The following is a 25099-nucleotide window of genomic DNA, read 5'->3' as shown; positions in this document are numbered from 1 at the left end:
AGTGGAAAAGGAGTTTAGGAGAGGCACACGACAGCTTTTGGGAAGTGTTCGACAACGAAGTAGCATGGAGTCTCCAATGCAGCAAACAATTTTCGGTTATAACCATAGATACCCCCATGTAAACAATACCTGGTTGGTTTGGAATAAGAAGAGGAAAATAGGTGAAAGGAACAGTTCATTGCATCTGGTACCAGCATGGTTGTGCAGTGGGATCGAGTGCCGCTAGGATCGGACTCCAGTAGCAAACTGTTTCGGAGTGGCTTATTTCGGTCCCTTAGCGGTTCTACAAGTATCCACGACCACATATGCACTAGTTCAGACATATTGGAGGTATGATATTAGACAAATGGTTCTTCAAACCTAAATCGTGCACTGTGCCGAGATCGACAAAGTCGGTGGTCCGCCCAGTTAACTCAACAATATTGGAACTGCTCAGCACGTAACCACGCTATCTAGACCGTCCATAGTTACTCTGCCTCTGCACGATAATCTAAGCAATATTTCTCTGCGAAAATATTCAGTATCATACAGGTTTTTGTGCTGGATAATGGCCTGTCAGCTCCGTGTCGGTGGCAGGGGCGTTCATATGCTTAGGGCTCAGCCTTCAACGTCCACTTATGAAAGTTCGTGATGTTTACATCTCAAGGCCAATGGAATTGAGTGAGCCTGACTTAGCAAGCTAGAGAGTGACAGTTAGCTCTGTTCCACATGTTTATTAACACAACTTTTCTAGATTCGCTACTTTCACACTTGCTCCAGTGAGTCGAGTTACTTATGAATTGCCACCCTTCGACTGGTTTGCCTTGGGATCAATTTTACTCTACATGACTGTGTCGTGCTGAGTCTTCAGGCAGTGGAGAACGTTTAAGTCATCGGGGTATCTTCAAGCTGTGACTAATTATCCCTAACCTTAGGCTCAGCGGGTCTATGCTAGTGTGCAGCACATGCGCCTATGGGGTTTCTGCATCCTTTCGATTGGTCGCGGCAATCAGGTCCCACACAATCAGCTGCGCAGTCTTTTGAATTGCCAAAGGTCGTATGTGGGGAGCCCGTGGGGGTGTGCCTTGGTAAACTTATGTTTTCTTGTGGCTTGCTTTACGGACCCTCAAGGAGTGCCAGTTGTGAGGACTCTTGCTCGCTTGCCGCGCATCCTTAGGGCTAAGCACCTCTGCAAGAATGGTTGTGATTGTTCTGTACTCGTTTGCACTCCTGAGAGTTAGTGTGGCTTCCTCTCTCGAGCACCCGCTGAAGAAGAGAATTCTCTCAGACATATACCTGTTGTGTACACCTACTGTGGGCGCTGCAGTGACCCTATCAAATTTTGGGGGCTCATAGGTTAAAAATTATTCCTCAGGAATCTTTGATCGTTTTTTGGGAGGGCAACCTTGGCTTTTAAGGCAGTGTTTTACAATGTGTCTACTGTGTGACTGCCATCCTGAACACCTGCACCTGCGAAAATGTTCAAGGCTGCATCCGCTATGTAGCACATCTGTTTAGCAGACCGTACTTTCGGCTAGCATACGAAATGGCGTCTGACCAACTGAGTACTTAGGACCACTGCTAGTCAGGTGACCAGGCCTGACAACATGCATAGCCTTCGACGACTTATTGCGGGATGGTAGTAAAATAGTGGGAGCATATGTGGACTTATTATAGCTTGAACTTAATTTTTTGGCGCTGCATTATTTTAAATCCGTAGGCAGCTCGAACTGGAGGGCGTGGATACGGGAGAAAACGGTGAAAACCTTCTTGGGGACAGCCAAAGCCTTTATTGTTGAGTGATCTAGTATACATAACTGAAGAGCGAAAACTGAAACATATCATAAAAGACTATGGTCCAATATGGCGCGCGCAATTTCTTAAGAAGATAGACCAAGGTGAGCTTCACCATATACCTCCCTCTTGATGCCAGTCATGAAACGTTATCTACTACGGCCGCTACAGAGCCCGCTGCAAGACGAGGCATTGGAAATTGTAGTGCGCTACAGGGCAGCACTAGATTAGATACTTTACAACCTTTTCTTAGGGGTCAGTGACCGGAGCTACGTTGTCTCTTTCTGTCAAGATGCCATGTAAATATAATTCAGCGAGCCCGTGGCAGCCAGCAAACTATCCACAAGGCGTGGCCCGCAGCGTGGAGAAAGCACACAAACGGCACTGCCTAGGTACCGTTTTTTTGATGCATAACGCACACGTTTGTTGGCATTATGTGGGAAATGATGGGACACGAAACGGCACCTGTTTGTTAACGCATTACTAGATTGGTTTTTTTGCTCAATGGAAGGGCTACGTTACGTGCATTAGCACCTGTAGTGTAGCCCGCGATGCTCGTTAACACTCAAAGATGGCTTCTTCTAAGCAGCCGCTTTTTCACGCCCGAAAGCCATAACATGGATGAATGGACTACCGTCTTGCATGCCACAGACGAGCTTCAATGTAGGCATACTGCGGGAGCAAACGAACTTACCACTCAAGAGTAGACGTTTGAGCTAAATGGCTTTCGGAAATGCGACTTAATATCTGAAATCGGCCCTTGCTGGGGTGCTACTAAGCTTACAAAGAAGGATCACACCGCCAAACACCATGATCCCCTTTGAATTTCCATGCAATCCAGAACAAGTAAAACGGATAGAATTTCCATTTGCTGATACACTGAGTATCACGTTCTCTTCCGGTGTGCTTCCTCCTTTGCCCGCTCCTCATTTGTCCACAAAGTTGGTCTCACTTTTCTTCTCCAAATGCAACAGAGGTCACGCAAACGGATGCTCTAGTAGATAAAATTGGACAAAGTAGGTTGAATTAGCTTCGTTTCAGTGCTTTCCCTTGTGATGCCCACCGCATTGTGTCTGCGTTAGTCAGTGAATGCCACCCTTTCCTCGAAGCATTTTCCATAGTGGCTCATTCATAAGATTCAAATGTATCCTACGTCAAGAGCATGGACGAACCCAAACGTTTGCTATTTGGAAGTGCAGGATTTTGCCGGGGCTCGTCCAGAGTGTTCTCACAACTTAGGGAGAAGAATGTACTATACAAGAACGTCTCGTTTCACTTTTATTGTATGGAAGATGTAGGCATAACATATTCAAATAGATGGATATTCCGTCATGCTTTTATCTCTGCAAAAGTGCAACGCTGCTTGACTTCACGGTACGGACACAGCTGCCTTTCCATTATGATGTTTCCCTCGCGAATAGTTCCATTGGAACTCCCTTAGTTGCACATCCGCCCATCACTCCAGCAGGTTACGCTTAGGAAGGACACTTTGATTACGGGGCAGGTCTCCGCTCACACATGGACCTCCTTAATGTTTTCTACTTTGTCTACCTCGAGTTGCATTTCCGCCTAGTTTTCTTCTCCTGGTTTGCACATTTCCGGGAGCCTCAGTGGCTGCATGTACTCTATACAATTGTGAAAAGACCCCTTAGCAAGGTCTTGCAGTACCTCAACAAGGCTATGCTTCTAGTGTACCGTTTCTGGGTCGGAAAGGCTTGTCCCTTTATTGGACGTGGTCATTAGTGAGTTACGTAGCCTCAATGGCATGCTTCGGCCGACGCTCATCGAATCAACACCCTTCAAGAAACTTGCACACGGCCATTCACTGCCTGAAATTGTTTGGTTCTTTGTTATTTTCCTAAGGAGATACCGTCGCCTTCCTTGTTTTATCTAGTTTGGAAAAACCCTTGAATACACACGAATCAATGCTTGAAAGTGGCGAATTCTGAATACTTGTGACTTCCTGGTGTCCGTGGAGGTCCTTTTTATTGCCACGGTTCTGAGCCTATATGTTACTCCACTTTCGCATGTGATTTTGACCGCTTCGATGTCCGAGAACATCGCATCCAGAAAGCAATCACTTGAGTCTGCGCCGAGGCATAGATTAAAGGTCAATTTTGCTGGAACTTTTTACGTTCAGCATCTCATTTCACACTGTGGGGCGGTAGTGTAAGGGGCAGGAAATCGTCCTGCACCAACCTCGAAGCTCTAATGGAGTCGCCCGCCGGCAAAGGCCATAAGCTGACGTACGCCAGGAAATGACCAGCATTATATCAATGCTATTGACTGTGGCTTTGTAGCTTTGAAAGCACTCAGGAAGATTGCTATGTAAGGCTTCCAGGCTGTCTGCGAGTTTGGCTTCAGGTAAGGATTCAATCCAAGCAAGCCTTGGCTTCTCTTACTGTCGAATGCTGGCGTCGAATGGTAGGTTTACTTGAGATTTAACAAGAAAGCGCATGCATCCTGGCAATAGGGCATGCGTGGGGAATCGATGGAGGCTGCAGAATGCCACGGTCAACAGAATCTGTTCCTATGTGAGTATAGCATTACTAGAGCGGGGATAACATGTCTCCGGGCGTTGACTAAGCGGGTCGCACCCGCACAATCCAGGCAACAGTCAGAAACTACAGAACGTACAACAGAAACTAGTAGCTTTGCTCTGCGGAATGGAAAATGTGAATGAGGGGAAGCGGTCTGAAAGCAATCGAGACTCGAAGTCAATAAACACCTAATCGCTGGTCTCATGTGCTATTTACTCCAGGTAGAGCATTTGGAGTGCGGCAGCTGAGGCACTAAAAGTCTTCACAGGTGGGAGACGGTAGGGAACCCTAGGCTTCTTTTTTGCTTTTGCGCTGTGTGCATAGCATATGCTTACACGTTGGCCGTGTTTCAGAGGTCAGATAGCCCGAATTTTAAAATAGTTTTTCTTAGAAAATCCTGTTAGGTGGTGATTGGGCGATTATCGATGTGGTGAAACGCATCTCAGACATTATCTGCAGCGATAGATCATATAGCGTATTTGATCTTTGACCGACTTCGCCGGGAGAGGAGATCATACCGACGAGACAATCATTATACAGTGCCATAGTACGTCTGTATGCGTGGACCAGCTAGAAGAGAACAACTTTCCAAACTGCTTGGAAAAACTCACTCGTTCGCTCGGTTTTGTGCGACATCGCCCGCCCATCAGTAGATGCCTCTGTTGAAAAAAAGCGCATAATCGCCACTTCACACAAACAAAGACTTCCACACATCAAGTAGACTGCCATAATAGTGCTAGCAAGCTGCTCTTCCAGCTTCCTGGTCCACCACGAGGCACTACGACTGTCTCAATGCGCCAATAAGAACACACGACGATTAGCAGAGGAGTATTGTGTAACTGGGGGCCTTCCAGAGAGTTTGTTCATGCTTTTTCTTATAAAAGCATGGCAGGTTACAGAGCGGACACCAGGACGACGGCACTAACATGTATGCCGGGTTTTGGGGTGTGTGTATCCCGGGACTCTTCCTAGAAGCGCCACCGAAAGAGCTCCAAAAAAGAGCGATAACTTGCCTACAGTGAACTCTGATACGTGCAACATTGTGGAATTGTGTGTTCTAGGTATTGATGGGGCTATTTGTTCATGAGGTACCTTTCGCCTGCGCCGTATACCATCAATCGAGTAAATGAATTGAACACTGTAGATAAGTCGAGCATCGCAGGTCCACACAGTGCCCGCTCTGAGCCGGACAACGGACAGTGATGAAGAAGAATGCTTCAGATGTCTTACACTCTTTGAACAACAGCCAAGCTAGCGGTATGTCTCTGGTTAGCTTTCCTTTTCTATCACTTTTCGTAGATGACTAGATACATCCGACACAATGAAGAATTAGGGCACCACACTAAGTTTTTAACATGAGCGCCCAATAAATGATGCTCAACCGGGTTATAAATTATGCCTCAAAGCTTCCAAAACATATCTGTCGTCTACGTAGCACTTTAGCTCGTGCGAAGACAAAGAGGGTCCTGCGTTCTTTGTATTCCTTTTACCATTTCAAGTGCCGGTGTCTCTTTAGCCCCTTTGAAAACAACTTTTCGCCGTTACCAGGAAACATGGCACTTCTAGTTTCTGATATGACTGGGGTGTTTGAATCAGAACAAAAGCCTGTTGGCGTTTGTCCTTCAAACTAGCTCGTTCCGATAACTCAGCTAGGTGCGGCATTGTGGAAGGGGGACCAAAGTGGCACATCCTGTACTTTGACTTTGGCATATAAGGACACCTTCGTTAAATAAATTCATGGTTTCTGTGTATGGAAAATTCTACAGAAGAGAGGCAAACCCCGAAAATGCAGTAGTACACATACGGAATAGTTCGTAAAAGCTGACTCGCTAGCGAAAGTAGGAATGAGGGCTGCTACAGACACACTCTCCTCAGCGAAACGCGCAAATCACCGTTCTCTCCGGTCTGACTACACCTTGCTCTCTACGAATACAACATTAAAATAGCAATCTTGCCTGCATCCTACAACTTTTGCATGCTATTAGAGCGCCCCGGATACCTCCACCTTCAGTGTATTTCTATTGAGAGGAGAGTCGCGCTGTGGGAAATTTAGTAAAGTGAAGCTATTCGTTTTCTAGGCTCATTTTCCTACTGCTTTTTGTGCCAAAACTGTTTTAGGTTCTATGGAAGTTGCCATTTGCTGCTCCTGAATTAGTAAATGCATACTGCTAGTCACAGTGGCTGCCCTTAAGCGGCTGGGGAGCCAAACCGACAAACAAGCTTATTCTTGCAGTTTATTCATTTTACGCTTTAAGGATTCGCTCATATCTTCTATGCTGTAGTGGAATAGTGGACCAGCAGTCCTTGTGACATCGCTACTCTTGACGTTTAAAGCTCCCACTGGCATGAACTGCAGTTACATTTTGTCGCACATACGTGAAGGCCTGCTTTCTGCTCCAAGGCCAAACCAGACACATAAATGTAAGCCTTGACCAGTAAACTGGGCAATGGCAGCACTCAATAAGATGCATTCTGGCTACCCGCCGCAACGTCGTCCTATGATGTAAGAGGTCCTTCTTCGCGACATTTCCGCTACACTGCACAGCTTACAATGCCATCGTCAGTAGCAAAAGTGTTTGACCTTTGGTCTTTCTTCGGAGAATTTCGGCTCCTAGAGCCTTGCCCCATAGCAACTATCACAAACGCAGATGATCCAAGGGGTTCGACGTTGTAAACAGTCATCTTCACGGCAACAAACCACCACGGGAACACTCAGGAGCCCAAACAAATGCATATTGATCATACGATATGACTGAAGCTCCTTTCTGCTGTCGCTCTGCATTCACCGCTATTTTTACTTGATATCAAATATGTACCACAGGTTTTCAACTTGTCTTGTAGACCGACGGCAATGAGTGACATCAGAATGAATCGTAGTCTTGGAGTCAACAGCATCTGTGGACAGCTTTCAGACGGCACGAACGCTCCGCTCGGAAGGCTTTGATGCTCTTTTGCTAGCTCCTTCAGAAGTTATTAAATCTGTCTGGGGCATTGATATGTGGAGGACGTTGTGCGGGTTCATTCACATACAGCAACTGCAACGCAATTGTCCAGTGCGCTAACCGGAATTTACCACTGGTGGCTGTGCGCCGATTAGCATTGGTGAATCTTTTGCATTGCTGCCTCTCTTTGATTAGCTCGCACACCTGCGCCTGACATGCCATGCACACTTTGAAGCTCCTTGGCATGTACCTTTTCCCTGTATAGAATATCCCAACTTGCTTTATCAAGTGCAAGCGGAAGAATGCTTTTCTCTCACAAAGCCAGTAGAGCTACCTGTGTAATATAACAGGCGAATGGGGGTGCTGCTTGGGAATGCTTTACTTGAGTTATTCCTGAGTGCCATGTTAATTACAAAAGGGCGAAACGTCGGAAACGCCAAGCCTGAGAATAGGCACCCATTGCAAGAATGGACATTGCGGTGTCAGCGGGTCTAGTTGCATGCTAAGTCAAAGGCAGTGCGTAAGTATTGTTCCCATGCCAGACAAAATTCCTTATCTGGAAGCTGTTTTTGTATAACCCGAAGGAAACTTGCATGCCGTTTCGGTAACCTTCCCCTATGGGTAAGACCTACTTTTTGGTGGAAGGGGCAGAACAGCTGACAGAGGACACTTAAGCAAACGACAACTGTATAGGGATATTCTCGAGCCCATACGTCAAGTGTTAGCTCTTCAGCAGAGGCCCTTGGTCGCGTATTCCAGGGCAACTTGAGTGTCGGCGCACGTCAAGCAGCGATCTGCCATTATGCGTATTGAGCATCCCAGAGCCCTCGCTGGCTTTATAAAGATCAATAGGCCGCCGTGAAATAGGAGATTGCCAAGCCCTTGCAGCTACTGCCGCAAAATGTCACTATCTAGGGGAGTCTCTCAGTTGGTTGCGAAAGAACCACACCGCTCAAATAGGCTTCTAATGGGGGTCCAAATATGTGTGCTGTGCTTGTCTAGCTGCGGACGCTCGTAGGGGATATCTTTTTAGATGAATTTTGCCGGCAGGTGACGGTTTTTAGCAAGCTTACCAGCGTTTTCTGGTAGCGATTTCAGGTCCACAAGAGGGCATATGCCAGTATTAACCTGGTCTTGAAATTGAGCAGGCATAGTACTGATATCGGCTATATCGGCCTAAACGGACGGCATCAACTCCTTGAACAGAAATGCGCCCATCTCGCAGGAAATGGCTAGATTAGATAACGGAAGTTTCAGTGTAGAGCCTAGGGGTGGAGGCTTCAAGGAATAGTCCGTGCCGACGTTAGTTTCCCAGAGTACCGAGACACGGATGAGACACAGTATAACTTAAGACTGATTGGCGAGCATGAATGATAGTCTATAAAAGAAACCGAGACCTTGGTGGACACGACACTGCCAGCTTGGCACACAAGTCTGCCCCAGCATAGTAATATCAGGGCAAGAAAAGGCTCGAATACTCCACGCACGGCCCTGGTAAATAGGGCATCACTGTTAACCCTAGAACCTGAGGCAGCAAAGACTCTCGGACACCATTTAAACATCCTTATACCCCTAACCAGTGTGGCCTAGTTGTTCCTCGCTCCTCTCCTTGCTGTTCTCAGTCAACAAGGTTTAGACATGAGGGGAGACAGCGGCGTGTTGCTAAAGTGCATAGGCCTTCGCTTTTTCCTCTCAACACCCCCATTAAGCATTCGCTCTCACCCAGCTGGAAATAGCAGCCTGCGGTCCAGAGGCATATTTCAGCCAGCTCGTACTGAGCCTACTAACTCTGCTTTGCAACACAGAATATGTGCGCAAGTAGCCACACCAAATGGTCAATTCTCGGCGAATTTTTGACTGACTAAACGAGGGTACTAGGAGAATGCCCAAGTTAGCTTTTGACCGGCGATAGACCCACTCTTGGTGAGCGCCCAACTTCAAGCGGTCCTTTAAAAGAAAGCCAAACAGGAAGTCAGCTTGCTGGGTGAGCCGCCGAAAAGAAGTCGTAGTTGAGCAATATTGTTGCTCAACTACGACTGCCGTGCTAGCGGCAAGATACTACGTTTATAGTTTGCTGTAATAGCACTCCAAATTGCGGTGCACGTATTAGGGCTCAGTATTGTGGTTTAGAAATTGCAACATGGGGTCAAAGATATAGAGTTGAGAGTCGAGGCTTTCAAGAAAGGGCCCAGCCGTTCGGGATTCACTGGACTGATAGATAGCAGCGGCCTTCGGGGGCCTCAAGTTACTGCACGTGTCTTTTCCCTGCTGTTGCATCTTTCTTTGTTACTGCTGATTCTTTTGATCATGGTTATTTCCGATAACTCATGTGGATCCTCGCGGTGAACGTAGGTTATTCCGTCAGTGTTTAGGTCATAGGCTTTCGGGTTTGGGGCTGTTTTCGGCTTTGCGTCCAAGAAGCAGCTTGTTGCCAGGACGACCCAGAAGGCTAGTGACGAGAAGGTGTGTTTAAGGATTTCTTCAACCTGAATAACTGCTATCCCAAACCACTGAGAGCCCCTATTGCAGTCATTTGCAATGGAGGAGGCGGCCGCTGCCGTCATCAGAGAACCAGTTTCACCTTGTGGGGGAGACCTGGCCAGCACAACCGTACAATCTGACTCTGGGCCTAGTATTGAGCTAGAAGGACCGTCTGAGCCCGTGAAAATTCCCCCGACCTTGTCCGTCAACGAGGACGCCCCTTCCTCGGAAGCCCAAGAGACCTTCCCAGATGGCTTGCTGCCACTTATGGTTGCTGTTGCTGCGGGAGTTATAAGCCCCTATGACGAAGAACAGGGGGCCCCCTCTTCTCCAGAAACAGCAGCAGCTGCCGCAGCTGCTGCAGAGGGCGCTCCGCGCTTGCTGGAATGCATATTTAGCCCACACCCGGCCCAAGCCCTTGCTGCAGCAGACCCGAAGGACTTGATGTACCTGCATCAGCATGAAGCTCACAATCTTTTGTTGCGTCACGCTGTCAGAGCCGAGCACGACGATAAGGAAACCTTCCAATTGTTACAATTGCTAGTCTTGCAGCCAATGCAACTTCAGCAGGACAGCCAGTCAGAAGAGCAACAACACAATCGCTCCCCAGCCACTGCGCCACGCGCTGCTGTCCAGCAGCAGCTCCTGGATCAGCTGCTGCTGCCTCATCAGCAGCGTGAGCAGCAGATTCCTGTAGAATGCCTTTGCGGCCTTCCTATTGAAGGTGGAGTGTTTTCGTGCAGCAGCAGTAACGACACCAGCAGCACTAGCTCTGCGACCAGCAGCGAAAGCAGAAGAACAAACGCAACTCCTGGTGCAACATGTCGCATGGCGACTGAAGCCATGGACATGCACGCCGCATCTCATGCTCTGTTCTCCTGCTGCTGCCAGGGGAAGCTGCGCTGCTTCCTGCTCCTGGAACGATGCTGCAGCATTGCAGCTGCAGACATGTTGCTGCTGCAACAAGGTCGAGGTTCCTTAATGCATGCAGCCGCAATGGGCGGCTCCAGGGCCATCATCCAGCGCCTTGCAGCTACTCACGGACTCTCCCCCAGAGGAGCACTAGGTACCTATGATCCCTGAGGATATAGATGCTAGTGCTTCAGTTTATTTCTGGCATTGGACTAATGCGCGTTAAACGTAGTCGGCAATCCTGTGCATTGTACCTGAAACCACACGGATACTTTTTTTGAAACGCACCTCATGAGAGAAGCGAATGCGTCATGAAGCTTTGAGTCTTGAAGCAAGCATTCTCTTCATGGCGATGTATACAGTAGTAGAATGTTTGAACTTTTTGAACTTATGGTGCCGACCCATGACTGTATTTTTGCTTTTCGCGAACTGTTCATGTACTACCTGAAACTCCGTAGGCTTTGCTGGCTTGAGCAATATTCATGCGTTCATTTCTTATGGCATTCATGGTTCTTGTTGGCACTGCATTGAACTAGTCGGTTTGTTTCATCATGCCCGGCAATGGGCGTGGCTGTGCATGCGTACTCCCTAAGGTGGTGTTCGTGACCTCCACTGGGTTGCTTTCTGGTTCAGTACCACCTAATACCGTGTTCGATGTTATAAGTTGATTTCAAGGCCATTATGGAGCACTGAATTCCTTTGTTTTGCCTGTCTTGTCCGCATACATGCAGACTGTGCAAACTACAACGAACCTATACACTTGGCGGCTTGCTGCGGTCGAACTTCCGCGGTGCTGCAGCTGTTAGAGTTGGGCGTCCCACTGGATGCCCCCGACAGATTCCGTAGGACTGCGGCATTTCACGCCGCGTCAAATGGCCACGCGATGCTCCTGAGAGCACTCGCTGCGATGGGAGCAGACCTCACTGTACGATTTTAGGATAGCCCGTCCCCTGTTCTACCAAAGCGCCTTGCTTAGGCTCACCTCCCTCATCTTTTTCCCTGTCCAGAGCTCTGGAATGGGTGAAAAGCTAGGCGTCGTGTTTTATTACTTCTAAATAGGCATTATGGGTGATGATGGGGCTTTGTTCCCACATATTCATAGAGGCACACCTGTGTATTATGTACAATAGTAACCGTGACCTTCAGTCCATTCTACCCGCGAAAGAAGGATTGTCCTTCCGTTGAGTGGTGTCTGCCAGGTACTAGATGCCGACGGAATCTCCTTGTTGCAGGAGGCAACAGCTCGGCGCCGGATCCGCGATGGAAGAGATCGAGAGGAAATCGTACAATTCCTGGTGCAGCAGAATGCGAGAAACCGACCCAAGAGGGACAGAGCGTGATGATGAACATGCATATTTCTATATGCACATCTACAGGGAGTTGTGAATATGAAAATCCTGCTCTGCCTCCGTTGTATACGCTAGCTTCGTGTTGGTCTATTAGGGTACTTATTTTGGGGCGTATATTTATGTAGTGTATATTTACTACCCTCTTCTAGTAGACAAATGCCGAAGACATCTGTATGTATCGAGATTATACACAAACGTCTAAGTGTGAAGATCTCGCACGTTGTGCGCCTCTGTGTATGTGATGTACGTGCGGCGTTTGTTGCTCCGTTTTCTTATTTGCGGCGCCCGTGTCTGCTAGCCTGTGTATAAAAGGGGTGGCTGTAGCTTTACCTATATGCAAATGAGAAGAGGGCCTACTAGAGTACCCGGAGTAAGGGGGCATTATGAGACAGAGAGGGGGATTCAATGAGGTGATTATTTGCGGCTCCAGTTCTTGAGGCCCAGAGGCATGTGTCTCAAACACTCCTTCATTTAGAGTATCGTTCATAAAAGCCAACAGTTTCGTACTACGCTTGTGCTCTGATACCACGCGGCTCCCTGCGGAGTGTGCAGTACAATGCGTGTTCTGTAAGCCGTATCTTTTTTGCGTTCATATGTGGGAATTACCCTAAAGACTGCGTGCTAAAACTGAATCATCATCGAAAAACAGCTAGAAGTCCTGGTTTTTCACTAGACCCTATAATCTATGCTCTCTGCATCTAAGAAAAAATCGAACAGTTGTCAAGAGAGTTGGCCGTAGCTTTTGCCACGGCATAAGTATCCCTCAGGTCCAGGCAGTGATTCATCCTTCACAACGCCTCTACCATTCCGTTGTGCCAGTGACCCACAACAGACAGCGAGAACCTTGCCATCTTCACATCCAGGTGTTTCTGCATCAAAAAAAAGCATGCACCACAGAGAGAGCCGTCTTCAGTGCCTTTCCCAACAGTGCCATCAAATCTGGGAACCCAACCCTAAATTCTCGACCCTGAACCCTCGTAAAGGTAGGTCTTCACCAGAATCTGCGCCTGTTCGACGCTGAGGGCAGAACCTTCGGTGCAGACCGTGTGCTTGCCGAGGAGATTAATCTTTCCGTTCTGCACACAGCACCGCCTTCACCACCGATCATAGCAACGATACAACAGCGATAACCGCACACAAAATAATTATCTTATACTAGTACGGCGGTTTCTTTGTAGGCTACAGTCATCCTAAACACGGTAGTGAGGCTCTGGAGATGCAGACTTATTGTGCCCCGATACCTGCAACTGGGTGGGGAGGCCCAAAGAGCGAAGTCGTGGCTCCATCGAATGAGGAAACCTCTCGAGGGCATCGAACCCTGGCTGCAACGTGCCAATGGACATGAAAAATCCCAAGTGGGGACAAGTAATGCATATCGCATGCCTTTTGGCGTTGAACCGCGAACACAATGCATCGTGCTCTTAGCAGGAACACGGATCAACGTGGTAAGGGCAGCATTAAAAGCTTCAAAAAAAATGTTTCCGGGTGTCTTCCATGACACAGCCTCTTAGGTCTGCTACAAACAGCCAAAACACACCTCGAGCATAATAGTCTTTGTGGCTAAAAAGCCGGCCTTGGCGTATTCGTCTGCTGTTACTTGGGCCAGCAGTTTCTTCACTTCCGGGAGATCGTGCTTCGTTATTAGAATGCCTCTTTCTCCCTTGAGCATTTTTGATAACTTATATACGTTGTCGAGACACTCGGTGGAGGGTTGCGACCCTAAAGCCACCTGCAGCACTTTGTTCTTTCCAAAAAACAGCCTGAGATGCAAGCAGCAGGCAGGAAGTCAAAGCAAACAGGGCATCCTTGCTTAATTTGAGTACTCACAGATCAGGCGTATACCTACTGCAAAGAGGAGAAAGGCTAAAACCTCGATAGGCACACTCCGAAACACAAGGCGCCCACACAGAGGCAATCACAAATACATACACATAGTGGTACACTTTCGCATTCGTCAGTAGCACTACCGCCGCACATTATAGGTCCACAAGAGGCATGCGCCATGCTTCTACCCTTTGAAATACTTGCAAAAAACTGCGTTGTCTCCTCCCTTCCCTGGAAGAAAACACGAACCCTCGACGATTGCGGCTTAGCCACCCACTCACACCCCCACCGCCTCCGCCCCCCGATACGAGCCAAGGAACAATAAATGTGGATAGCGTAGCAACAAATACGTAGCTCGCCTGCAAGGCGAGAGACAGGAAATTACATGTGGGAAGATCAGGCCAACGTACTTTCCAGGTTTTAGAGCATCCCGTGCAAGCTTAAAGAGGGAGTTTTTCTGGTTGTGAACTTCGATGACGTAGATGTGCATTCCTTCCTCCTCCGCCATCTGTCTGACACCATCAATGAGCAGATTCTTCGCCTGAGAGGCGCTGCTCCTATTTCCCGTCTTTTGCTTTTTTGTTTTGGTAAGCGAAACCACCTTCGCCCTCTTTGATGGCGCCATCTGTAGATGGGGCAGGCAGGCAGAACCAAGAAGGCAAATAAAGGATATGAAGTGGCGGCGAAGAATTTCAAGGTGAGGACGAGATCACACGGACGGAGCACCCTGAGACACATAACGAAAAGAACCCATGTCAAAATCTCCTCTCGATCCTGGGGTGTTTCCCCACACGCCCTTGGTGGACTTGCGTGAAACTATAGTGCCTTCCTCTCTTCCTTGCCCTCTAGATACTCGTAGCAATGCTTGTAAGTGTAACACGGTCGAGGACGCGTACTTTGGGGCCGAAGACTACAGCAGTGTTGCGACCACGATCACGCAATAGAAGTCACTGTTCTTCCAAGCTCTCGCTGCCAATACATTTCTTCTCCGAGTAAAACGCCACTTACCAAGCTCAACGAAGCAAAAATGACAAATCAGGCAAGCTCCAGAGGCATCTGAGAGCGCAAATTGTTCCGACACGCGAAACTTCGAGGCATTGGGCACATGCGCGCCGGCCACGCATGCGAGCGCTATTCGCGGTTTTCAGGATATATATACCACTTGGTCCTGAGTACAGAAAATATGAGGTAAAGCAAGTGCCCCGTTTTCTATCATAAAATTAGTCTTGTTGGCTGTCCCAAAGCCCCGCAAGCCCCCCTGAGCGCTATTGCATGCAAAAGGCATCCGCCTTCTTGAAAGTATTCCTGTTTTATCTGCAGAATCCCTTGAAGTCGCGTATAAGCTGTTGTCTAAATGAACCTTAGGTTCAGCATCTTAGTGTTCTTCCTCACTGAGGTAGTTTTCCACTCGAGAATTAGCTGTTTAACCCACGAAGCTGAAGCGTTATGAAGCGTCATCCGTGCCCTTTTCCTGTAGCCTTCCACAGAAATTGTTGGATACTGAAGGGCTCACTACAGGAGTGCTGGTCCTCTGTCGCAGAACAGTTCTTTGTGCCTGGATGTGCAAGTATTATGAAGCATGCGCAGGTGTTATTAAACGCAACGAGCACAGTTCCTGCACATGTATAGATCGCTAGTGCTCTGCATGACATCCGCGAGTATGTGCTGCCATCATGAGCAGGAATTCTGGCAACGCTTTTCCAGTTTCAAGAAACACCTAGTGAAGGATGTGATTCATGTTGCATAATACTTTTGGTCTCCCATTCTCGTTTGCCGAAACTGCGCCTTGATACTAGTCTTGATTATTGTGTAGCCACTGGTGGCTCACCCTTGTACGGCTATTTATGTGATATGAAGTAACGCACTACTCCAAAACTGTGCTTGCACCTCCTTGGTCACCGCATTTTCGTAGCTAACACGCAAGAAGTCACAGCGGAACGTAATGCATGTTTCCTCCAAAAGGCCCACAACAACACGCGATACTCGCAACTGCAAGTATACGTAAAAAACTAGGAGAGGAACTATCGGCCACGTTAATGCAGAGAAGAGACACAAGAGCTAATAAATCTGACCCCTCCCCAGCCCAACTGGCCGCTTTCTACGGAAAGGGATGCATTCCGTCACTTTTGGATGGAGGGGCACTAACGTTGCCCTTTCCGAAAACAAGAGCTGTTTTGTACCTGCAAGACACCCAGAGGCCCCCCCTGATGGCTCCTCGGTATTCATCACGGACGCTGGGATTGGCGTTTCAACAGCAGCAGGGGAAACAGAAGGGACACCGGCTGCGCCCTTTTTGCTGCCTCGTAGTCAGTCCGTAGCAACGCTGAGGCGCCGTCTCAAGTCCATTGCTGGCCTTTCCTCCGCCATCCAGCGACAGTATTCAATTGTCGTTCCCGCATCGACCCTTGCAACGCCAGCAAAAACAGTCAAAAACACTGCCAGCTCCACCACCAGATCTAACGGCCTGAGGCGGCTTCCACAGCCTAGCAAACCGCAAATGCTTACTGTGTATTCAACACCGTCATTATTCGCCTCCGAGCTCGACTACCGCGACCGCTCCTCCGTGCCCTTTCTCCCCAGCAGCTGCTTGCCAACGCTTACCGCAAAACGCATAGAATTAGAGGCTAGGGCACCCGCTATAAAAAAGACTTCTCAGATCCAGGGAGTTAGGAAGCCCTACGCGAGGACCGATAAGGCACAAACGCCTGACAGAAGAACAGAAGTATGCGAGGAGAAGCAGAGGCCCCTTAGCCCGCAGTGCTCCCAGGATTGCGCTGAATTCGAGGCGGTTGAGGATGCAGATGAGAAACCCGCCTCACAGGCCTCAGAAACCAAAGCAATGCCTCAAAGCGTCGCTAGGCATGATGGCATGGAGACTTCGGCAACACAACAGCTGTAAAATAAAGGCATCATGGCCTGATATAACTTTGGCTTGTGTTTTGCTGCGTTTATGGTGGTTCCATCAAAAATTTTGTGGGGGAGTCAAGAAAACCCTATGACTTTGCTAATGGAATTCGATGCTTGTGTAGTGTACCCCGTCCGCCTCATGCTTCGATTCCTAGCCCCTCGGCGCACATGGTTGTTGAACGCGCGAAACCAACAGCCCTTTGGAATATTGCCCTCTGTTTCGTGCTTTGTGCTTATCGAATTTCTCACGGCTGCTCAAAGAAAGGGCCTTATGGACTGCATGTGTAGGGAACGGAAAGCATGCAGAAAGAAGGGCTGTGCATTCACTGTAATCCACTGATATGAGTGGTTCTGTGGCTGTACATGCACAGCACCGAGGTTGCAGGTGCTTTCTCGATTACATAATTCTATGCAAATGTCTCTCTGGATCGCGTTGTAAAGAATGCGCACATGTATTGACACCCAGAAACGCGCATGCATGCAGGATACACAATTCGACAAATGCCTGCAAGTTTTGCAGGGGAACGCCTTTATGTGCTTCAGTTGAGCAACGGAGAGGAAAGAGTGCCACCGGCTCTCACAGAAACCGAATATTGCACCCACATGCATTTTTTCGCTTCAGAGAAACGACCCAACTTGATAAATGTAAGAAAGAAGAAGCAGGGGGAGGCAACCATCAGGACGAGGCGTTCTCCAGTGAAGGAGAATATACGCAAGTACGCCTTTACAACGAAGGACTCGCTGTCATGCCTGGTTTGTCATTCTCGTATCCGTCCCGCATGTCCATACGAAGCAGACATATCACCGTACAGCTTCATGTTGATTTTGGCATTTACCGCCCTCCGTTTTATTGGTCATACCGTTATTATATCACCCTATGCGCATCCACACGTTAATGCGGCCGTGCTTCCGTGTGCACTCTCACCTGTTGCTTGGCTCTGCTGGAGTAGTGATGCCTCTCTAGCTCTTGTGCCTTTCTTGCACACATGACTCCCCCCGACCTTTGGGGCACTTGCCTCTGGGTGTTCGGTACCAGGTCTACATATTAGGGCTGAATCGTTAATAGACGGATTATCAGAGGCCTCTAAGTGGTCGTAGGGTATCTTCTGTGCAGCTAAGAGCACCCCAAGGCTCGCTCTCTCTTGCCCATTTCTGAAAGCACCAGAGCTCACGAGTAACCGTGCATTGTGTTTTCATAGAATTACTTGGCCTTCGTCGAGGCCGTTGACACCTGGGATGCTGAGCAAACTCTCGCATGCATAGTAAGCCTGGCAAACGCACTGCTTGCAGAGGCGGCGGGATCGGAACTATTGGTCTAGGCTCTAAAAGTTTAGCTATGAGGCTCTATACTTTGTTCAGAGGAGTCTTCGACCACAGGGCCGCGTAGTCTTCAATGACGCCAAGCAGCGGTCAGCCGAGATCTAAATGACACACCCTATAATGAAGACCAAACGACAACATCCCATGAAGGCCTATGGTAGCCTCACAAATTGTTGTATTATTTTAATTCTCGGGCACCGATCGTACAACGTGCGCGCTAAGGGCTTAGGCTCGTGAGTGATAATCTGCGCAGTTTGTTCCGGGAATTGCGGCGGAAGGTGTACAAACAGCTGCAGCCCCTCAAGGCGGAGTTGGACAGGAGAGGCGTATTTGATGAAGTGCGTGCAATGCTGTAAAGAAGCTTCCCCCCTTCATAGGGTCCTCCAAAAACACCACTTCCTGCCTGCCCCAGACTAGACCAATACTTTGAAAATGCCGAAAGGCAAGATCGGCAGCTGCAGTAATGCTGCGAAGCGTGCCGCGGCTGTGAGTCCAAAACCATGCAGGATCATCCGTAGCTGACCACTTGACTGGCACTGGCACTACCCCTGGCCTTGTTTTTCTTCGACCTGGGTGTCTGTACTTCAGAAGACCAATGAATTGCGTGTCCTGGCAAAACTGCGGTGCCGCGCCTTTGACGCCGCACAGACTGCCCGCCGCATATTCGATAAACTGGCACTGAAGGGCAGGTTCTGTTCCCCCTCTCCTTAAAAGTTCCCTCTAGGTCCCGATGCCTCTGGTTTCTAGTTGTTCACTTGCCTCTTCACTCTGAGACCACTGCAAGTTGCAAGAGCAAGAGGAAGAGGAGGCCTGCAACGAGTAATATGTGTGGCGGGTTTGCGCAGAGGCACTGCTAAGTTCCCCTTTGGCGTCCTACTATAACCGCGATGCTGAGAAAACCATGGCAGAAGAGTACCCCCTTTTTTAAAGCCTCAACACGCGCGATGCGCTTTTACACATTCCATGCAGACACAGCAATCTTGCGTCACAACGCAAAGCTTTGCCCCGAGTGCGAGGCCAGAGCCACGAATTCCTGTTATGCGTGCTGCTGCTTGGAGCAGGCTGTGCAGTCTGCTGAACAATCCGGTGACAGGCGACCCACATACGCACTCCCGCTTAGTAAATTACCCCGTGATGCGCTGGATGCCAGCCGTGCCAGTCCTTGAGTCTGGGCCAAATGATGATGCGGCGTTGCAGCGGATCTGCAGACTGAGGCAACTGCAAAAAGGGCTTCGAAGGCAACCAGAGGGGGGAGAGCTGTGCTGAGCCGCTCACAAGAACAGTAAAGCGCCCGTGGGGGCGTTTCTTACTTCATAAACCGATGCACTGCCAGATTCAGTCTTGTCTAAAGCGACCAGAACACCTGTGCCCCCTACCATGGCTGCCTGTCAAGAAAAGGCTCCCTCGTAGGCATCACGTAATTCGGCATCCTCCGTGCCGCACGCCCTACGGGGATCATGGTGCAACTTTCCTTGCAATACACCCATTTATGACTTCTTGTCGACATTTTTTTCCTCAACCGCGTGATGCTACACTTCGGCTGAGGCTCGCCAGTTCCCACACCTGCTGCTGCATACACTCTAGTGCCAGACTCGCCTTTGACCCTAAGCGTGACACTGCAGTAACTCTGCGCTGTCCGGCGGCCGCATGCGCCTGCTGTAGTATCGCACCCAAATATCTCCCTGGCCTCATATGTGAGTAGGGCCCCTTCCTAGGACCGACAGACACTCCCTTTTCTCCCTCTCTGTGATTCTTGCCCCAGTGCGGATGCATGCATGCATTTCAAACTAGCCAAAAGAGCCCCTAGCAACACAAATGTATCACCATGTTTGTATGTACATATATACATATACATATATATATATGTACTCCAGCGCTAAAAATGCGCAGCATCTGTTGTGTGCAAGCAAAGGTACCCTATGAATAGGTAGGGATTCACTGTATCGTCTAATTTTCCCCTGCGTATGTGTTAAAGGCGCTCACATTGCCTGTATACGTCTGCCCCTCTGTCTAAAGTTTCGTTCTATCTGCCTCTGCGCAGTGCACGTCTTAGCATTCGACATAAAACATAACAGCACGGCGAGTCGATGCGCTGCATGCTAAAGGCCAGTTGGCTTAGTGGCACGTGCGCGCAAATCGACGAGGCTTTTCACAGGTGGGACATAAATCCGTTTCAAGGAGAAGAGATACATCGCCTTTATACAAAAAGAGCAAAGCTTCTGTCACGCAGGAAGGCACCAGCAAGCTTCGCCTTGATGCGGTGCCTTGCTGTTGCCTTTAAGCGGTGCGGTGGAGGGTGCTGCTTGAGGCACGTCTCTCTCTCTCTGCCCGTAGGGTCAAGCGCTCATAGACGAGTTGCGCGTCGCTCCCTGCTCACTAGGAAGGCGGCGGGGAGGGTAGTTTTATCCCGCTAAAGGCGGTACGGCAGAGGGAAGGAGATAACTAATTGCACAGTACACCTCTTGAGGAGAAAAGGACTGTCCTGTGGTTTGAAGGGGCCCTGTGCGTCCCTTTACAGTCGTTCTTTAGGCTCCGCTAGGAGGCACAGAGAGGGGACACTAGACAAGGCAGCCAGGCTCTGGTTTGCCGTTTTCAATGCTCTTTATTATATATGCGTCGGATCGCGGTTAAACGGATGTGATGAACTGATAAAGGAAGGATAAGACGGCCCCTAGGATGTGAGGCAAATGGGGCAGCAGAAACAGAGCGCAATCCACTGGAAGAGGCGCCGAGAGAGAGAAATACAGAGAGAGAGAGGCAGAGCGAGAGAGAGGCAGAGAGAGAAACAACAACACAAGACAGTAGCTGCTTCATGAGCTGCTAAATGGTTCAAAACCGTTCTGAGGCTTCGTCCTTTGCCCCTACAGGGCAGGCGAGATGCAGAACGAGGAGCTCCCCCCAGGGAGTTAAAGGGAAGCGCCTAGGACTGTGTCAAGTTTGTGCAGCGGCACGAGTTTGGGTAGCACCATTTCTGCCAAGCAAATGTATGGCAGCTTTCGCTGCAGGCGGACTCTGAAGGGGAGCGGCATCTCTCGCCTCCTCCTCCTCCATCGTTGGCGTCTCTCCTCGTGCTGAGGCTTAGACTGATGCTCGATGCTTCTGCTCGAGACTCTAAAGCGATTCCTCCGACTCTGCCTTCTTTTCTGAGCAGGTGGTGGGCTTGCTGCTGTCAGCGCAGTCTCTAAAAACATAACTCGCCCGCTGTCGACGTCATAGAGGCCCTCGGAAGTCTCTGCAGCGTAATAATCCTCCGCAGAGCTGCATCTGCTTCGGACGCCGCTTGGCGAGGAGCTCCTGCTGCTTTCAGTGCTTGTGCTGCTCCTGCTTTTAGCGGAGGCGTGAGCGTCGCATGCGCCTTTTTTGCCCGAACGAGCGTACCGCTGCTGCGGGTGCTGCAGCGTGGAATCATCGGATGCGGATGCAGCAGCAGCAGCAGCAGCAGATTCGGGGTGCGCATATGCGCAGTCAAAACTGGCAAAGAGAGCAACTGTGGGGTCGTTCGCATCCCCAGGCAACGCGTGAGTGAGTACACCGCAGCATTTGCAGCGAAACAAACGCCAAGACGTGCCCCTGCTGCTGCTGCTGCTGCATTTTTCGCTGGAAAAAGCGCTGTCGCTTTCCGGCAAAGATGTTTTCGGAGACACAACACCAACGGCAGGCTCTGAATTCTGCAGCGGTCCTGCGGATAGCATCACGAGGGGCAACGCCCCTCGTGGAATGCCAGCTCCGCTGCCACAGAGCATCTCTAACAGCTGCTGCTGCTCCTCACCGTAGACACCATCAGCTGATGATGATGCTGCTGCTGCTGCTGCTGCTGCTGATGCCGATGTTGCTGCTGCTGATGCTGCTGCGGACGCCTGCTCACTAGAAACGACAAGCCACGAGGTCTTCTGGATTTTGATCCCACACGTGTGCCGCAGAAACTTACGGTACGAGGCGCACTGCCCCTGTAGAGGGCAATGGGGAAGGCAGCCGAATGGCTTGCAGCCTTGCTTCCGGCTAGCCACTCCTCTAGAACAGCCGCCACTCCTACAATCGACAAACATTGCCTTCATTGAGCTCTCGTGTGCTGTGGCGAACGCGTCCGTCGGAACGCCTGCCCCCGCAGCTCCTCCTCCTGCTGCCGCGTCTGCTGCAAGCGTGGCGCTTCTGCCGTCCCCCCCTCCAGGAGGTGAGGCACTTGATTCTGCCGCAGGCTGCAGGGGTTGCTGCGAATACAGTGACGCCTCTACATGGCGCGTAGAGGGCCCCCGTCTCTGCCTCGGAGAAAAGAAACCGTGCCTGGGGAGCTCCCCGTCGCTCTTATCCCCGCGAAAACTGCAACAGCCGCTTCCGAGGCTGTCTCTCCCTCTACCCCTGCACGCCAGCTCCCGCCCTCCTGCTTGGGGAAGACTTGCAGGGGAACGTCTGCTGCGCGTGCCTCTGCACGCATCATGAAAGGTGGCACCTTTTAGTGCCTCCCCAACGAGCCACGCAGGAACTAGCCAGGTGCATGCACCGCAGAGACAGGCAATGCTGGTGGGGGGAATGGGAAAGGGAGGGGGTAAAGGCTTCCTCGCATCGTGCTCCTCCTGCTGCTGGAGGAAAATCGGATGCTGCAGCAGCCTCTGAGGCTGCCCTTGCTGCCGCTCAAGCGGCGACTCTGCGAACGCCGGCGCGTCCATACACCACAAACGACGCCAGCTCGTCGTCGCTCGCCAGCTAGCCAACATCCGCAGCAGGCCTAGCAGCTCCGCAGAGCATGCACACACCAGACAGCCGCTGCTGAGGAGGGAAAAAGCCCTCAAGGGATCAACATGCAAACCGTCCACCACGACGGCTAAGGCAGCCGCTGCAGCTACACCTCCCACGGCATGCGCTTTCACATCGAACGACAAAGTCTCAGTATGCGACTGCCCTTCTTCGTACCCGCCATACGCAGACGGCCACTGCTGCAGCTGTTGCTTTTGTTGCTGTTGCTGCTTTTGTTGTTGCTTTTGTTGTTGCTTTTGTTGTTGCTTTTGTTGTTGCTTTTGTTGTTGCTTTTGTTGTTGCTTTTGTTGTTGCTTTTGTTGTTGCTTTTGTTGTTGTTGCTTTTGTTGCTGTTGCTGAGGAGAGGCGATGAATAGGACCCTGCCCCCTGCTGCAACAGCAAACCTCAAAAAATCCCAGAGATGCGGCAGAAATGCCATGAACACACGACTCTCACTGGGAAGACTGCCCTCCAAGTCCATACTAGGGTTGCTGTTGCTGTTGCTGCTGCTGCTCGTGGTATTGCTGCTGTTGCTGTTGCTGTTGCTGTTGCTGTTGCTGTTGCTGTTGCTGTTGCTGTTGCTGTTGCTGCTGCTGCTCGTGGTATTGCTGCTGTTGCTGTTGCTGTTGCTGTTGCTGTTGCTGCTCGTGGCATTGGTGCAAAGAGACGTCGATTGCCAGTCAGCGTAAACCAAGACTTGCGGAAACGACTCTCCCCAGGTGTATGCGCAGGGGCTTCGATCAAGGTGGGGTCGGTGGTGTTGTTGCGGGGGAGGATCTCTGAAATCCACTACATGCGTGAAGCGGCAGCACAGCGAACTACTACGCGGCAATAAAGCCTCCGCAAGGCGTCCTACTTCGCCGAGGTTCCCAAAAGGACAGGGAAGGGGCAGCAACCACTCCACACCATCATAAACGTCTAGCCAGCTTGCTGCTGCTGTTGCGACTGCTGCTGCTGTTGCGACATCCGCTTTGCCTGGTGCGCAGCACACGAAAAGATCGCGGAGCACTTGTACAGGGGGGGTTACATCCAGTTGTTGTTGTGGCTGCTGCTGCATTTGCTGCTGCTGGATTTGCTGTTGCTGCATATGCTGCAGCTCCTCGTGCTGTTGCTGCTCCTCTTGTTGTTGCAGCTCCTCTTGTTGTTGCTGCTCCTCTTGTCGTCGCTGCTCCTCTTGCTGTTGCTGCTCCTCTTGTTGTTGCTGCTCCTCTTGCTGTTGCTGCTCCTCTTGCTGTTGCACCTCCTCTTGCTGTTGCTGCTCCTCTTGTTGTTGCAACTCCTCTTGTTGTTGCTGCTCCTCTTGCTCTTGCTGCTCCTCTTGCTGTTGCTGCTCCTCTTGCTGCATTTGCTCTTGCTGCTCCTCTTGCTGTTGCTGCTCCTCTTGCTGCATTTGCTGTTGCTGCTCCTCTTGCTGTTGCTTCTGCTCTTGCTGCTCCTGTTGCTGTTGCTTCTGCTCTTGCTGCTGCATATGCTGCTGCTCCTCTTGCTGCGTTTGCTGCTTCTGCTCCTCCTCTTGCTGCAATCGCTGCAGCAAGTCTATCCGTGCGGGGGGAAGCGGCGCAGTGAGGGGCTGCTGAAGCTGCGACCTGTGAGAGAGGAGAGGGAGAAAGGAGTTGTATGGCGAAGAAGGCGATATACATGGCGTGATCGACTCTGGAGAAGCGGCGGTTAAGGCAGAAGGCGAGGGATGTGCCTGCTGCGGATGCGGCTGCTGCTGGCGTTCTTGGTGCTGCTGTTGTTGGTCCTGCACTGCAGCCGTGTCTGTGTAAATTGTTGCGCATGCAGCTCCGCGAAAGGCGGGGGGCTCCTCGGCGAAATCCTTGAGGATATCCCTGTAAACGTCGTTGAAGAGAGCAAGGAGAGTCGCAGCCTTCGGCCGCTTTCCTGGATGCAGCGTGAGCATTTGCTTGAGAAGAAAAATTAGCCGAGGATCGTCTAGAAGGGCTTGCTCCCTCTGCCGATCTAGAAGAGGCTTTCTCCCACTAAGGCGAGAGAAGAACTGCGGATCGGACGCGAAGAGCAAACATCCTGTCAGCAGCTCGAAGAAGAGGCAGCCTAAACACCATACATCGCAGGCCTCATTTAAGCCGCAAGAGACACCGCCAGCTCGTCCTTCTTCTCCTGAAGGCGTCTGCGCTTTGCACCTGCCACCTACTGCAACCGCCTCTCCCCCCGCTGACTCCACAGACACCGCATGTCTGCAGCGAGAGGGAGCGGTGCGCTTCCGCACGCTCCGCGCCTCGCGATCGCCAACAACACTCTCAACTTCTCCTTGACGCACCAGCACGCGGCGCTTGAGATGTCGCCTCGGCTTCTTTC

The 25099-nt window shown here is 50.4% G+C and overlaps 3 protein-coding genes across 3 annotated transcripts; 1 reads left to right on the top strand and 2 right to left on the bottom strand.

Moving 5' to 3' along the window:
• The first annotated feature begins 9793 nt into the window (after nucleotides 1–9793).
• Nucleotides 9794–22106, top strand: LOC34621631 (serine/threonine-protein phosphatase 6 regulatory ankyrin repeat subunit A). Its single transcript, XM_026336524.1, has 5 exons — nucleotides 9794–10802; nucleotides 11380–11573; nucleotides 11848–11955; nucleotides 21823–21861; nucleotides 22002–22106. Exons 1-5 carry the CDS (start codon nucleotides 9794–9796, stop codon nucleotides 22104–22106), a joined length of 1455 nt encoding a protein of 484 aa, XP_026192309.1.
• LOC34621632 (mRNA turnover protein 4 homolog) lies at nucleotides 12786–14446 on the bottom strand. Its single transcript, XM_022734833.2, has 5 exons — nucleotides 14232–14446; nucleotides 13535–13757; nucleotides 13239–13319; nucleotides 12993–13073; nucleotides 12786–12866 (listed from the first exon to the last, which is right to left on the bottom strand). The coding sequence occupies exons 1-5, from the start codon at nucleotides 14444–14446 to the stop codon at nucleotides 12786–12788; spliced, it is 681 nt and encodes a 226-aa protein (XP_022586475.1).
• Nucleotides 22107–22528: 422 nt separating the features above from the next.
• On the bottom strand, nucleotides 22529–24683 carry LOC113147121 (UPF0746 protein DDB_G0281095-like). Its single transcript, XM_026336523.1, has 5 exons — nucleotides 24531–24683; nucleotides 24298–24366; nucleotides 23997–24200; nucleotides 22853–23108; nucleotides 22529–22563 (listed from the first exon to the last, which is right to left on the bottom strand). The coding sequence occupies exons 1-5, from the start codon at nucleotides 24681–24683 to the stop codon at nucleotides 22529–22531; spliced, it is 717 nt and encodes a 238-aa protein (XP_026192308.1).
• Nucleotides 24684–25099: the final 416 nt, after the last annotated feature.

This window comes from Cyclospora cayetanensis, unplaced genomic scaffold, assembly GCF_002999335.1.
Source record: "Cyclospora cayetanensis isolate NF1_C8 unplaced genomic scaffold, CcayRef3 CcayRef3_contig_131, whole genome shotgun sequence".
Taxonomy (NCBI): domain Eukaryota; phylum Apicomplexa; class Conoidasida; order Eucoccidiorida; family Eimeriidae; genus Cyclospora; species Cyclospora cayetanensis.
This window is presented reverse-complemented; position numbering and strand designations above follow the sequence as displayed.

What these genes read in the sequence shown, in the direction of transcription:
- LOC113147121 (XM_026336523.1), bottom strand. Translation starts at nt 24,683, where the DNA reads ATGCTCACGCTGCATCCAGGAAAGCGGCCGAAGGCTGCGACTCTCCTT. An exon ending in GACTTGCTGCAGCGATTGCA is followed by an intron (nt 24,201 to 24,297) that starts GCAAGAGGAGGA and finishes CAGCAAGAGCAG; the next exon opens with AAGCAACAGCAAGAGGAGCA. An exon ending in AACAGCAAGAGGAGCAGCAA is followed by an intron (nt 23,109 to 23,996) that starts CAGCAAGAGGAG and finishes CAACAACAACAA; the next exon opens with AAGCAACAACAAAAGCAACA.
- LOC34621631 (XM_026336524.1), top strand. Translation starts at nt 9,794, where the DNA reads ATGGAGGAGGCGGCCGCTGCCGTCATCAGAGAACCAGTTTCACCTTGT. An exon ending in CTCCCCCAGAGGAGCACTAG is followed by an intron (nt 10,803 to 11,379) that starts GTACCTATGATC and finishes GCATACATGCAG; the next exon opens with ACTGTGCAAACTACAACGAA. An exon ending in AATTCCTGGTGCAGCAGAAT is followed by an intron (nt 11,956 to 21,822) that starts GCGAGAAACCGA and finishes TCCTCACCGTAG; the next exon opens with ACACCATCAGCTGATGATGA.
- LOC34621632 (XM_022734833.2), bottom strand. Translation starts at nt 14,446, where the DNA reads ATGGCGCCATCAAAGAGGGCGAAGGTGGTTTCGCTTACCAAAACAAAA. An exon ending in GATGCTCTAAAACCTGGAAA is followed by an intron (nt 13,758 to 14,231) that starts GTACGTTGGCCT and finishes CTTGCATCTCAG; the next exon opens with GCTGTTTTTTGGAAAGAACA. An exon ending in TCGAACAGGCGCAGATTCTG is followed by an intron (nt 12,867 to 12,992) that starts GTGAAGACCTAC and finishes TTTTTGATGCAG; the next exon opens with AAACACCTGGATGTGAAGAT.